Consider the following 14,784-nt stretch of genomic DNA (forward strand, 5'->3'; position numbering starts at 1 on the left):
TGAAAGAGGGAGCTCTTCTTAATAGTTTGACACCAAAATCATGTCGATACACCTTACCGACTGCGAGTAAAGCCACCCACGCTTTAACTTGACAGACTGTATGTTCGTAAATTATTATTATTAGGTATCTCCCGAAATATTAAACATTTTTCAATGTGCTCGGGCTCATTTTAAAGATGAATATCCATAACATTTTTTGAACTAATTACGAAAGTTATAAACAAATTTTCCTAATTTTTGTCTGAGGTGGAACTTGAACTAAGAAAATTGGGAAAATTTAAACGTCAAGGGGAGTTAAGGGACGAAGGAATGATGTTTTTGAACGGCCACTTTGAGGAAAAGAGGTGAGTGAGGAAAGGCAAGACGGGGAGTGCAAGAGCGAGTGTTAGGGAGTGATATGGAAATAGGAATAAGCAAAGGTATAGGGAAGAAAGATAGAATGTGAATATGAGGGCAAGACGTGAGAAGAAGGAAGAAGGATGGGACAGGGTGAGTTTTAGGGAGAGGTGTTGGGAGGGATAATATACTGGGGAGGGGAGTTTATTGATAAGGGAGAGATGTTGTGGACGGCTGCTTGAAGCGGAAATGAGAGAAGAAGTGAGTAGGAAGTTAAGGGGTGATAAGTAAGAGGAATAGAGGTAAGGACGAATGTACTTGATTAGGCGAAATATAGTGAAGGAGATAATTGGGACATGTTCGGGGATAGGGCAAAAAGAAAAGAGATGATGAAGATGTGGGTGTGAGGGGACGAGAGGAGATATGTTCGCGGTAGGAATGAATGTTAGCAATGGGTGTGGGGAAGGACGCCATATAAGGTAGGGGTTGAGAAGAGCGGCGAGATGAGATAAAAGGAGGATTAAAAGAGGATAGGCGGGGAGAAGAGTTTGAAGATCTTAATGAAGTGAAGATATAGTGGAAGGGGTTGGTTTTTAACGCTATATTTCATCTGGATTAAAATGATTGGTTAAAATAGCAAAAAATATTTTCTTCTAGGCATGTGCAACCTATAAGTCTATAATTACCTTCTACTACCAGTAGGAGGTTTTCCAACGATGCTCTCCTCATGAACTCTGGTGCTCAGGATTTGAAACGCGTCTTGATCATCAGCAGCATTGATCCTGCCAAATTGCTCACTGTTATTATTGTTCCTCCAATAATTGTCCTTGTTTTTGGAAGCACTGATATTGCGTTGTCGATGTCTGTGCATCCTAGGCTCGTTGGAAACTAGAGATTCACGTTTAGAGCAATAAGCATTTTTATATTCAGGATTGAGGTCCAAATTTCCCTCCAGATGTAGATTTGTTGGCATCCTCACAGTTTCAACTCTAGGTATTTGACCATAAGGCACATATTGTGATTTGACCTCACTTTTTAGCTCTTGCTCATGTCGTCTCGATTCTTGGAAGCTCATTCTGCTGGCGTTTGCACTTGCTCGACTGGAAGACACCAGCGCAGGTTTTAATGTTAGGGGTGGTTTTCGGTACACTGGTCGATCATGAGATGAATCTAGGTACTTTGATTTGTATTCTGGATCCTGATCAATTTTTGACGCGAACTTTATGTGCACTGGTGATGATGAGATCTTGGAACCATCAGCCCTGCCGATTTCATCTTCTGGCTTCATTAGCTTTGGTCTCTCTCTCGGAAAGACCTGGAACACAAAAATTATATGGAATATTAGGAAAATTATACTTTAAAAACGAAATAAAAATGGTAAATAATTTCATTTCGTACCTTGTAGGCTGCTGTATATTCGGCAATTCCAAGTGGAGGACCCTTCAGGTCTTCGAGTTTCGAAACGAGCATCTTCATCTCTTCTTCTTTTTTACGCTTGATTTCATCCTCTTCTTCTCTATCCTCCGCTTCTTTTTTCTTCTTTTCTTCTTCATCTTCTAAATCTTTTACAAGATCATTCATTAACTTAGCTTCTCTTGAACGCGGACTTAAAAATTGCTGGGAAGCCTCAGTTGTTTGGTAAAAATCTCCACCTGTTCTTAGATGTGTTTCCGGTTTCTTTAGTCCTCGTCTCCCTAAACAACATATTTTTTTTCATTTGAAAGGTTAAGAGAGCATCAAGGAAGATTTAGGATAAGCAGCGTAGGTTCCAGTAAAGCGGTCAATCATGAAAAAGAATTTTTGAAATCAAGCTTAGTGATGGTGCAAACTCTGTGGTTCCGGTTCAGCAGCAAAACTTTGCCTCAACTCTCCTTCAATGATCGCTATGAAAGTTAAAATTGGGTAAACATATAATCTTGAATTGAATTTCCCTTTATTTATCATTTTCTTTTCCTTTTTATTTGCTTTTTTATCAACAAGTATTGGAATTATAAATAAGTAAAAATTTACAATTGAAGCTTAGAATTAATAAATTTAAATATTCAATAATTTTATGTTAATACTTAGAAAATTAGAAAAATTAAAATTTCAATTCAAACTAAAAGTCGTAGTATTTGATATTTTAATAATATAATACTTTTGCAAAACCCTTAACAATTGAGTCATTTTAAGTTTTTTAAAAGATTGTTTATTTGAACCTTTTAAGATTCTACGCATTTATTAAAAAATAAAAAAACATGCAGTGTTATGAGCAATTTTAAGTTTGAAGTGTTCATTGTTGAATAATTTGAAATAGAGGAACTGAATTAGAGGCTTTACATAACTTTAGATTGAAACATACAAAATCGTTTAGTTTCTGATTTAATTTGTTCAAAATAGCACGATAAGAAAGGGAATACAAATTGCTGTTAAATATTTCTAAATCAAAACGTCAAAAACTGAATAAACAATTATTATAAAATTGGGCAATTTTACATGGAAGTCATCAAAATAATGACATTTTATTTCTTAAAAGTTTTAATAGTTGAACAATTTGAAATAAAGAAACTTGGTACGATCTTAAAATGCTTAAAATTGATTATTTACGAAAGCCCTCAGCGATAAATTCATCAAAAATTAAAATTATAAGTGTTCTTAATTATGAAATTAATAATGATAATAAATAATGATAATAAATAATGATAATTAAACAGTTTAAAATAGACAGTCTTAAACGTCTATTCATTTTTGAGATACGATTTTATAGAATAGTTCAATAGTTCAGTAATTAATTTCAATAATGTTGGTAAATATTTTTAATTTCCCGCAGTCAAGTCACAAAAAAAAACAAATTTCATCTTAGTTGATACCTCGCGTAATCAAAACTCAAAACAGAAATATTTTGGGCTATTTTGAAATTTCCATTTCAGTAAAAAGAAGACTTGGGACCAACCCGAAATTGTTAGGGTGATTGAATGTAGATTTAAATAACGTATGCTTTAAATACTGGATTTTTCTAATTTTCCTCCCTAAAATATATGAATCGCCGAAGATGGCAAAAATATCCAAAGTGAAGCATTTAAAGTATAATTTTTAATATTTCAGTAAAAAAAATTGAAAAACGGCTCTAATTCTGAAAATTGTGATGAAAAATTAACCTTATGTGGTAAGATGTAATAAATAAGTTTTGAAAATATTAATAATTATTGTAGATATCAAAATTTTTAAAAATTAGGCCGAGCCCGACTTCGATGGAATGAAATAGAATGAGCCAATAATCATTTTAGATTGAAACAATTATATGATCATTATTTCTGTATTAAATATATTATACATTATAGACGTATTAAAAAAGGTCCGAATCTCAATTTGCATTTACGATTATTTTTTGTTAATTTCGGGTTAAAAGTGGAAGAATAGAATAACAAAAGGTGCAACTAATTAAAATGAGTATTTGTTTATCACATTTTTTTAATTTATGCATAATTGAGAAAATTTGTGACATAAATTTTGGTAAAGAAACAATAATAATGAATGCCGCTTAATAAGATAATGAAATAAAACAATTTCAACAAAAGGTACATTTTTAATGAGTCGCATCTTTTATACTATGTATCATTTTGCGATATGATCTGTTGTTTTCGAGAAAAATTAATTTTTCTGGGAAAATAGACAAATTCACGACGATAATCCTGCTTTAGTTTGAATTTGAATATCGATTGTCATTATGTTAGACATACTTATGATATGAAAAAAGTGCTGAAATAAATATAAGAATTTTTGTTTGTTAAAAATTATTTTATCAAGAGTTGCATGTAGCTGAGAAAAATTATCACAATATTCGTAAACAGTTTTTAAATTCCTTGATTTAGACAACTTTTAATTTTAATTTACAGAATTCATAATGTTTTTTTTAAATTGATTAGAGATTAATTTAATTACAATTTCGTAATTAGATAGTTTAAGATTTACGCTTTTAAAATTGAACCAATTTAAGTTATCAATTGCAAACAAAATTCTTTTAAATATGAAAAATTTTGTACTAAAGATTTTCAAAACGTAACTACTAACCTTAAGTTTCTTAAAGGATGAAATCTGAGATTTTGTTAAAGAACAAAATAAAACAAAAAAAAATAGTAAAAGTAGGCGTCGAGCGCATACAAAAAAGGCTTTTGAGGCCTATTAAGACGTTAATTAACTCGTTCAAACCTCCGCCTCCCGTATTCAGCCACACTCACCCTAATTTCTAATTATTTCCTCTGCTTCCAGTAATTTACACTCACTTCTCTTACACCCTCGTCCTGATCCCCTCATTATTTCTTACTTTCACTAGTCCCTAATTTCTACCCCTCAATTCACCAGATTGCTCTGGCCAAATTTTCCCTAGCTCACCTATTTTCCCTTCTCTAATTTCACCTTAATTCATCTACTTCTCCTTCCCTTATCTACTCTTACTTCCACTGCTTCCCCTCCCGCTATTTCTTTCATTTATTTTGTTACTTTCCATACTTCCACCTCTTTCCCTGTCCTCAATTCCCCTCACATCCCCTAATTCCGTTCCCCGCATTTTCTCTTGCTTCCCCTTCTCACCCTCCCTTCAATTTCTCTCACTTCCCCTAATTTTCATAGCTGATTTCCTCTCACTTCTCCCCCTGCAAAAGAGTACGGCGGATGGACGGATGGACACCCAACCGAAACTGTAAGGGCTTCTGCCCCGCCATAAAAAACCTACAAATGGTATTTTTTAGTTAAAAATTCTTTTTAAATTTTAGTTTAAAATTCCTTCATTCCTTAGGGTTTGATTTGAAAATGTCCTTAGTTAAATATGTTAGTTTTACCTAGTAAATTTGAATATTTGCAAGTTATGCATTTTTACTTTATTGCCAGCTAATTTCACTTCAAGTCCTGAGGTAAAAACTAATTTCTCAATAAACTTATGATGAAAAATTGTATATTGTGCTACAAATGCGGAAAGTTGACAGTTCAGAACGAGTGCGAAGTTTGCTGTACGACGCAGATGTGAATCGAAAGGGAATTGTAGGCAAGTCGGAGGCGAATTGGAGGTGAGCCACAGGCGAGCTGTGACCGAGCCGAAGATGAGTCAATGGCAAGATCTGTAAACTTCACAAGAGTAACAACTGCCTACTTACAGCACCTGTTGCACACGATATTTTTTCTAACAAAATCAGGGAATTTGCGATTTGAGAAATAATAAGAACTATTTTTTCAAATTAAATTTTCTTCTGAAAAAAGACCTTCTCCTTCAATCCGCTGGGAATCGAACCACAGAACTTCTGATTTTTTCTCAGGGGATTTTTCCTTAAGCCGCTAATAAGATCGAAAGAAGAAACACACGCATTTCTTTGCAAATTGTTTCGATTGATTACAAATCAATTTTTCAAGGAAGCTGTAGCAAATTTTCTGGAATTTTCTCGAAATTTATGGTAAGATTACCAAAATTTGTCTAAAATTTCCAGAAGTTTTTGAATATCAGAACTTAAGAAAAATTTTCGGTATATTTATAAATTACAGGAAATTTAAGGTATCCAAAGTTTTTTTGGGTCAAATTTGACACGAAAATTGATAAATTACCGACAATTTCAGGTATACAAAGATTTCGGATATTTTCATTAATTTGTCTTGATTCATCAGTAATCTGCGGTGATTTATCGGTAATTTATGGTTATTTAGCGGTAATGTGTATATGGTAATTTTTCATTCATTTATGGTAATATATCACTTCGAGTTTGTCAAATCACTACTTACTACTCACAATTAGTCTGTCAAGCGTCAACTCATAAGGAATTCGATTATTATTCCGGTAGTTCTAGAAAGTAATTTTGATTTGAACTGCGCAAGCGCAATAGCTGGAAAAGTAATATTGCTCAAATTGCGCATGCGCAGCAGATAGAAAAAGTCATTTTACAGCTGCTTTTTACTACTGCTTTGGAATTGGTCACTTCGTGCATCCTATACATGCCTAAAAAAGTGAACCTTCTGCGCATGTGTTACAAAAATGATATCTTAAGAAGATATAGAAAAAAATGTTTATTCCCATGTATTTGAACTATTTTTTTAATCTGAGCACTTGACGAAGTGAAGCTAGTCGGTGGGAAAGTTAAAATTCCTAATAGGCATACTTTTTTCTGCTTACAATTAGACAATTCCAAATGAATGGCAATCGAAATTAAACAATTTTGATTTTGTAATATTAGACAATTTATAAAAGTTTTATATATTTTATATTCTTCACCTCTGAGATCATAATTCTTGAAAACTTCAGAATACTCAGGAAAGAAGCTTGCTTCCCCTTCGAGTTTCAACTGGGAACATTGCCTCAGTATTTCTGGTCTTCGTACCCCAACAAAAGGGACGTAACTGTCATGAGACTCGGTCGTGGTCTCAAAATCTCCTTCAAGTTTAAGATTGTTCGGTAATTTAATAAGCTCAGGTCGACTAACATTAAGCCACTCAATAAACTTTTCGCACTTTTCGGTCATAGTCTGCATTTCACCTTCCAGCTTTAAAGATGTTGGCCTTCGCAACAAATCTGGTTTGTGAAAACCTTCGTGGGGCACAAATTGTGAATATTCTGTTTCGTTGTAAATATCACCCTCACGTTTTAATTTTGTAGCTCTAATATCGAAAAATGAAAGAAAAAATTATTTTGTGTGCTATTTAAAAAATAGTTGTTTAATTTTTTCGTGAAAAGGGTACCTTTTTTTAGGGGAGGGTTTTCGTACAAGTTTTGAATTCGTGATACATCTCGAGGGATTTATTTCAGTCTCCATAATTGCTTGGCCATCAGTTAAAGTTAAATTTGTTGGCAGTTCTTCCGGCTTTTTTGAATTTGATTCTAACTGATTTTGATTTTCGAGGGGTTCATTTGGAATTAATGAATCATCTGTTCGCAAATAGTCCTCGGATCTTTTGCTCCTTGTGGGAGAGAGGTTTTCCTAAAAATAAGTAAATAAAAGTAAGAATGCTTTCTTGGTCAGTAGGAAAAGGCGATCATAGTCAGACAGACCATTAGATAGTTATTTTGCTTTGGAACTTCTAAATCTAACATTATTTCTAGATTAAGAATCAATTCCAACCAGGCCTGAGGTTGCATAGAGACCATGGAGGTTCGGTCAAACCCACTTATTTTACAGAAGAAGAAGGCATTAGATTTTTTTTTGGTAAATTTTTTGGGTTTAACAGTTTTTCCAGAATTTTAAAAATGTTAAATTAGTTTGTAACTCACTTTTATGGTGGTTATGTCCTTACAACAAATATTATATAAAATTAATGATTAGTCTATAACAAATTTATTACAATAATTTTTGCAATTCTAGAAAAATTATTTTAATAAGCTCAGAATATAAATAACAAAGTTAAAATATTGAAAACAGTGATTCAAAAATAGAGGATCTACAAACGAATAATTTATTTATTTATTTAACGTAGGATTTCCAATCATTTCAAAGAATTTTAACAGATTTCAAAAATTATTTATGTTATGAAAGATCTTACAAAACTTTAAAAGATTAAAAAATTTAAAGTTATTTCAGTTCCAAGAATTTCAAGAGATTTAAAAAATGTTAAAGAACAACAAAGAATTTTATAGAATTTCCAAAGATTTCAAAGTTTTTAAAAATTTTTTTAGAAAATTTAAAGAATTTTCTTGAATCAGTAAGGATTTCAAACACTTCGAGTTATCTGAGATTTAACAAACTTCAAGGAATTGCGCAGAATTTAGTAGGAATTCCAAAAATGTCAAGAAATTTCTGAAGACTTTAAAGCTTGTTATTATTACATTTCCAAAATTTTCAAAGTTTTAAAAATATTAAAAAGATTTCTACTTATTTTGATGAAACTTTAGATTTTCCAAAGATTTCAATGATATGAAGGGATTTACACAAATTTCTATAACAATTTAGAGTTTATAGAATAAAATAAATTGTATTTCAAGTGATTGCCATGGATCTCAGGGGATATGAAAGAATTAAAACAAATGTCGAAGAATAAAAAAATTTTTAAGTTTTTTTTTAAAGATTGCAAGAAATTTAAAACATTTCAAGCATGTGAAAGAATTGTATATGGTTTCCAAAAACTGAAAGAAATTTGAATTTCAGAAGAATTACGGGATTTGATAGAATCTACAAGCATTTCAAATATATCAGAGAATCTTATAAATTTCAGGGGATTTCTATAGAACTTTTGGGAATAAATTAAATTTATTTTTTTAGAGATTTAAATAATTTCTAACTATTTTTAGGATTTTAAAGATTCCAGCAGAATTTAGAAGGATTTTAAAAAGTTTGAAGGATGCCCACGGATTTCAACAGATTTGAAAGATTTTAATGGATTTAAGAATATTCCCAAAAGTATCAAGGCATTTCAAAGAAATTTTTAGCGATTTTAAAGTTATCAAGGGTATTCACAGATTTATTCTGCGAATTCTGTGAATTCTTTCCACTTATTTTTTCACAATCTAAGGCCTGGTTTCCATCTTGAAAACTACTTTTAAGCATCTTTGAGAGCAAATTTGCTACAGAAATTAAATTTGGAAGAGAGGATAAAATATAGCAATAAAAATAGCCATTAGGAAAGAGAAATGTGACTGAAAAAAAACAGCAGTTAATTTGGTTAAAAGCATTTGTTATCGAACCTTGCTTATTTTAAAGATGTCATCACTACTGGCACAAAAAGCTCGACGATATTCAGTAACTATACCATCGATTACGTCCTCTGGTTGACATACTCCCAAAGTATCCTTTGGCTGGTCCTGGACTTTTTTCCTTCGAAATCGAGCAAGTTCGTCGACCGTCAATCCTTCGACAAAGGGCCATTTTTCCTTGACTTTGGGTTTGCGACCCTTATTTTTTCCTCGCGCTAGCTCAGTATCCGAGGATGATTTGTCAATTCGGTAGGCGGACTTCTGCCTTCATTTAGAAAAATCAGAAGCTTTAATTTAACAAATTTTAGCAATTTTTAGTTAAATGAAACTAACTGAAAATTGTTCAATACTTTAAAATTAGAAGGTTTCAAATTATTAGTGTTAGAGCCCTCGATCGGCAATCGAGAGGACCTGTATTGTCCCCCAGGTGACTTGTGGAGTGAATTTGCTTCAAAGACTTAAAAACTTGTTTTCAAAGAAATTTACCTTAAATTTCAATCATAATATTTATTTAAAAAATTAATAATTTAATTCAGTTCAAAAATAATGTATTATTATAAAGACATTTTGAAATTGATAGATTGTTTGAAGGCTATGTACTATGGATATATTCTCTATGCGTGTATTTATCTTTTCTTATTGTATGAAAATTTTGCTTCCTCACAGGTATCAAATAACTTTTTTCCCCCATAGAGGGAGGTTTTCCTCTTACAAATGAAAAAATGGATACTTTTAATACTGTTTAAGCTTATGTATCTGTCTTGACGAAAATCTTATTTTCAGAATATCAAACAGCCCGCTAAATTTCAATCGATGTACTCTGTTACAATGAAAAAATTTTGAATTTACGGTAATGTTATATTCCAAATTAAAACAAATGTTTTCTTTATTAAAACAATCCAACTTTTTTTTTAACTTTCTAAGTCGCTTTGGATTAATCAAGAATGGCCGTCAGAAGCTCGTCAGTTGATCAATCCATGAGTCTCGAAGACGCGAACAATTACACTAAAAACAGTATTTTTGCATTTTGAATATCAAAAAAATTTTATCATATAAAGAAAATAACCCATTTTTAAAAATTTCATAAGTCGTTACTGGTGGGTCATAAAAGATTCAACAATAGGTCGTTCGATTTATCTATAAGACGCGAACAAATACACAACTCACAATATTGTTCTATTCTGAATATCAAAAAAGTTTTTTTGCATACAAACAGAATAAAATATGTTTTTATTTCGTAAATCGAACTGGTAGGTAATAAAAGTTTCCGCAATAGGTCGATCGATGTATCTCGAAGACGCGAACAAATATACTAGGCATAGTTTTATTGTATTTTGAATATCAAAAAAGTTTTTCTAATATAAATGAAGTAAAATATTTTTTAAATCTTTAAACAAAAAAAAAACACTTCAAAATGGCCGATCTAGGTCATAATTCTATTAGACCTGAACATCAGTCGGAGCTACAATTCGTCCAAATTTTCAGATTTTATAGTTGATCATACTTTTTTTATTTTTCGAGATATGGTGAACAGAAAAAAGTTAAACATGCACGCATGTGCGGGCATTTAAACAAATGTATTTTCGATCTCCTGGGGTCGAAATATATTAAAATATGTCAAAAAAGTATATTTGAAAATTTAGGTAATTACAAACCTCCCTCTATAAGGAAGCAATTCTTCGTTTTTTATTGCGATATTCTTAGTTTTTAATTTAATTTTAAACTTGTTTACTTTTAAACTTTTAATCTAAAGCTTTATTAAACTCTGAAACATGGAACGTGAAAATATTAATTGTTAGAAAAATTTGGTTTGTGATATTAATTATTAAATATTTTTAAAAATTTCAGTATATTGAAGTCTGGAAATGTGAAATTTATACAATTTGAGAGAATACTGTCGACGTTAGAATTGAATTAAATTCACACAGAGTATTACCTCGATTACATTACAATTAAATTTGAAAATATTGATCTTAAAACCGTGAATTTGCTGTAAAATTGTTAAATTTTGAGGGATACTTTTGTTGATTTTGTAATATTTTAATCCTGCATTTGTAATTGCTCAAATTAAAACATTTCAAATGAAAGGTACGAATTTGAAAGTTTTAAGACTTCTAACTTTGGTTTGTACAGTATTAATGACTTCAATTGAAATTAATTAAATTTGCAATAAATTTAATATAATATGAAAGGCGTCAATTGGAAATTATTAAATTTTGAATGTTATAATATTTAATTGTTGTTTCAAATGCTTATGTTTAAAAACATTTTATGGTGAATACGTTTATTCAATATTATTTATTTTTATACACTTTTAATTGGAAATAGTACAGTTTCTAACTTCCAGAAAAAATGTAATTTTACAAAATTGCATTGTCAGTTGTAATATCGAAATCTTTCAAGATTTTCGAAAATTGAGCATATGTAAATTAAAAAAAAAGAATTAGTGAGTTTGGCACAACTTCGACATTTATGAATTTTTCAATCTTCATTTAATTCAGGGTCTGGTAATTTGAATTGTTAAAATCATCTGAATTTTTTAAATGTAAATTTTGGTTGCGAGAAAGTTTCTATACGCAAAAGTTTCAGGGTAGTTTTAAAGCTTTTAAAAATTCTTATTTTTATTTTGTTTTCTGACATAAGATTTTATCCTAGAAGAACTAGAGAAAAAAAACTTCTTTTCCAAAACTCTGATGATTAAGAATTACTAAAACTTATTTCTGCTCCGCTGAACCTCAGGAATTTTACCGATTTATTACAAAATTTACAAAGGTTATAAGGGACTCAAAATGAAACTTTTCCGTGCTAGACTCTTTTAGATTTCCAATTTTCTTTTTTAAGATTTTCAGAGAATTCGCAAGTGACTTCAGATGAATTCAAGTGACTTTAGTTTACTTTATGTAATTTAAAATGTTTTCAATCAGATATTATAGGAGTTATTCAAAACATTCAAGCCATTTCAAATAAATTCGAATGACTTCAAGTGAATGCAAATTACTTAATATATTTCACGCGATTTCAAGAGTATTTAAGTGCTTTTGAATGAATGCAAGTGACTTCAAGTTACTTCATGTGAATTCAAATGACTTCAGATGTTTCAGGAGATCTTCAGAAAATTTGAGTGACTTCAAATAAATTAAAATGACTTTAGATATTTTAGCAGATTTTCAGAGAATCTAAGTCACTTCAAATAAATTCAAATGACTTCATGTAAATTCAAATACATTCAGATATTTCAGGAGATTTTTGGAGAATTCAAGTGTCTTCAAATAAGTTCAAATGACATCATGTCAATTCAAATGACTTCACATATTAGAGGAGATTTCAAAAGAATGCCTGAAAATAATGTTATCAAAAAGAAAAAGTGTTTGTTTAAACCATTATAAAACCTTTATTTAGCTGAAATCAGTAATTTAAAGAATTTTTATTTTTTCATACACATTTTCTTTAAAGGTCTGTATTTTCAACTTTATATTTTCGGAAAAAGTTGTTACACACTAAGTATTACTACTCAGCATAAATCAACGTTCAAACTGACAAGAACAATCACGGCTCTTTCAACACAATTTTTTGTTTTGAATATAGAAAATGCGTTTCTAATTTCACGGACTTTCAATAAAGACGAAAAGACAATATATAATCTTTGAAAATAAAACGTCGCGGCTACGCTAATATTTTAGGAATAAAAAATTTGTTTAAATATTTTACTTGACCTATTATCGAGGGGTTAATCAATTCTACAATTATAATACCCACTTACGAAAAAGCTTATAGGAAATACAGTATGGGAAAACTATGTTAATACTTTCAAAGTTTTTAAACCTTCCTAATGTCTTTCGGACTCTTTTTTGACATTAAAAAAAATCCTTTGACATATTTGAAATTTTTTAAAACACTCTCTTAAAAGTAATTTTAAGAAATTAAAAATCATTTTAATTATTCCTAGGAACATAAAGAATTTTTTTCATTTTCGCTCTTTTTAAAAATTATAGAAAATATTTAAAAAGGTTTTTTTATCTTTTCAAAATTTCTCTCATAATTCATTAGGAAAAAAGTCATAAGAAATTATCCCATGAATCTTAAAAATATTTTTTTTCTTTATCTCAACGCCCTGCAAAATTGAGTTGACCTATAATTTTTTTTAATCCTGAAAAATTTAAAGAATTGTCTTAGCCTTCCATATTCTTTTTTCACATATTTTTACATCTTCAAAACTTATTCTTTTAAAATTAAACATAAAATATTTCGAATTTTCCCAGAAATCTTTTTAAAAAATGTCATCTCAAAATCTTTCAAAATTATTAAAAAGCTAAATTATTAATAAGTTTTCCCCATATTTTAATTTTTCCTACCTCTTTGAAAATGTTAAAAAGTGTAGAAATTACAGTGTAATTGCAAAATGTTAAGAAACTCATTATTTCCCCATATTCAACAATCATTTACAAATTAAATGTTCTTTTTTATCAATAATGTTTAGAAACATTTATAAACCAATTTTATGATGAAGTAAAATTATTTATTTGAAATTTCGATATTCAAAATTGATGGTGCAGAAAATTCATGAATCTTTATTATTATATAAATAACCTGAAAACAGTCACTAAAAGTTATATGTACGCATTGTCGCAACAAATTAAGTTTTCGTCAACAATGTGTTTGTTATTTTCGAAATATTTAGTATCATTTCTTTTTTAAGCAATTAAAAATTTTACGTACTTGAGTCAAAACCTCCCGTTTACATAACAAACAGTGCCAAAACAATAACCCGTTCCCCTCTTTTTAATGTTACACCAGAAATGCGAAAAAAGCCCTCTTAGTCTTAATATATTTGAATATAATCCTACTTGAACACCAATTTACTTTGTTTACTCAGATATTCTGAAGGGAAACAAAACCGGAAAATATACGACGCGAACTTCTTCGGTCGGTTATCCGGAAGAGACTGAAATCTTTTTTCGTCTTGATTACAGGTTAGAAACTTGTTGGGGATGAAAGAAATGAAAGGGGTGAAAACAGGCAATAGGGATTTGTTGGCAAAGCGCAGGAAGGTATAGGAAGAGAGGGTGGTATACGTACTTTATACTCTTTATAGTGCATGATGTTGCAGGAACCAACCCACGAGACCCATCGATCTCTACAAATCGAGGTAAGCCAAGAGATGCTTAAGAAAGGGAAAAAACGACAATCGAAAAATATATCCCTTCAAGTAATGACCTCTGCTCACGAAAACGATCAAATATCGCTGGTACCATTGTCGTCTTTTCCTTTTTTCTTTTTATACTTTTGTTTGCATTAAAATAACTTCATGCACAATGTCCCAGTACCAATGTCGTCAGGGTCGTTTCATTTCCGGATGGACCAAATGCCCATACTTTAAGTCACTCAAGTCTCCAGATAGTAATGGTACCGTTGCATGCAAGGAAAAATGAGTTTTAAGTCGAGGATCACGATCATTATTTTTTTTTCTCACGCAATTTTGAAATTGAAATTTAAAATTAATAGGATTAGAAAATTTTTGTATTTTTCAGTAGGATCGGTAATAGGACGGAGCAAATTTGGTTATTTTTATTTTAATTCAGAAGGGGTTCAGTAGTTTTATCTTGATACCCGCATCTCATAAAAAGTTTCTGATAACAAAATATATACCTTATGCTAGCGCACCCACGATAATATTCAGAATAACGAATGATAGCAAATTTGTTTTCACTAAGGAAACTATCCCAGGTGTCCCTCACCGATTTTGATGAAACTGCAATATGTTGTAATACATCGAAAAATAAGAGACACGTATTTTTTTTTATCGGCCA

At 30.6% G+C, this 14,784-nt stretch overlaps 1 protein-coding gene across 1 annotated transcript in view; it reads right to left on the bottom strand.

Annotated features, from left to right (window-relative positions):
* Positions 1-14,784, bottom strand: part of LOC117182751 — a 57,049-nt gene that overhangs the window by 3,538 nt on the left and 38,727 nt on the right. The window contains exons 2-6 of the mRNA XM_033375856.1: positions 8,969-9,242; positions 7,033-7,271; positions 6,569-6,951; positions 1,735-2,030; positions 1,023-1,651 (exon numbers count right to left, since the gene is read on the bottom strand). Coding sequence (XP_033231747.1) covers positions 1,023-1,651; positions 1,735-2,030; positions 6,569-6,951; positions 7,033-7,271; positions 8,969-9,242 — 1,821 coding nt within the window. The remainder of the gene's footprint in view (positions 1-1,022; positions 1,652-1,734; positions 2,031-6,568; positions 6,952-7,032; positions 7,272-8,968; positions 9,243-14,784) is intronic.

Source organism: Belonocnema kinseyi, chromosome 2 (assembly GCF_010883055.1).
Source record: "Belonocnema kinseyi isolate 2016_QV_RU_SX_M_011 chromosome 2, B_treatae_v1, whole genome shotgun sequence".
Taxonomy (NCBI): Eukaryota; Metazoa; Arthropoda; class Insecta; order Hymenoptera; family Cynipidae; genus Belonocnema; species Belonocnema kinseyi.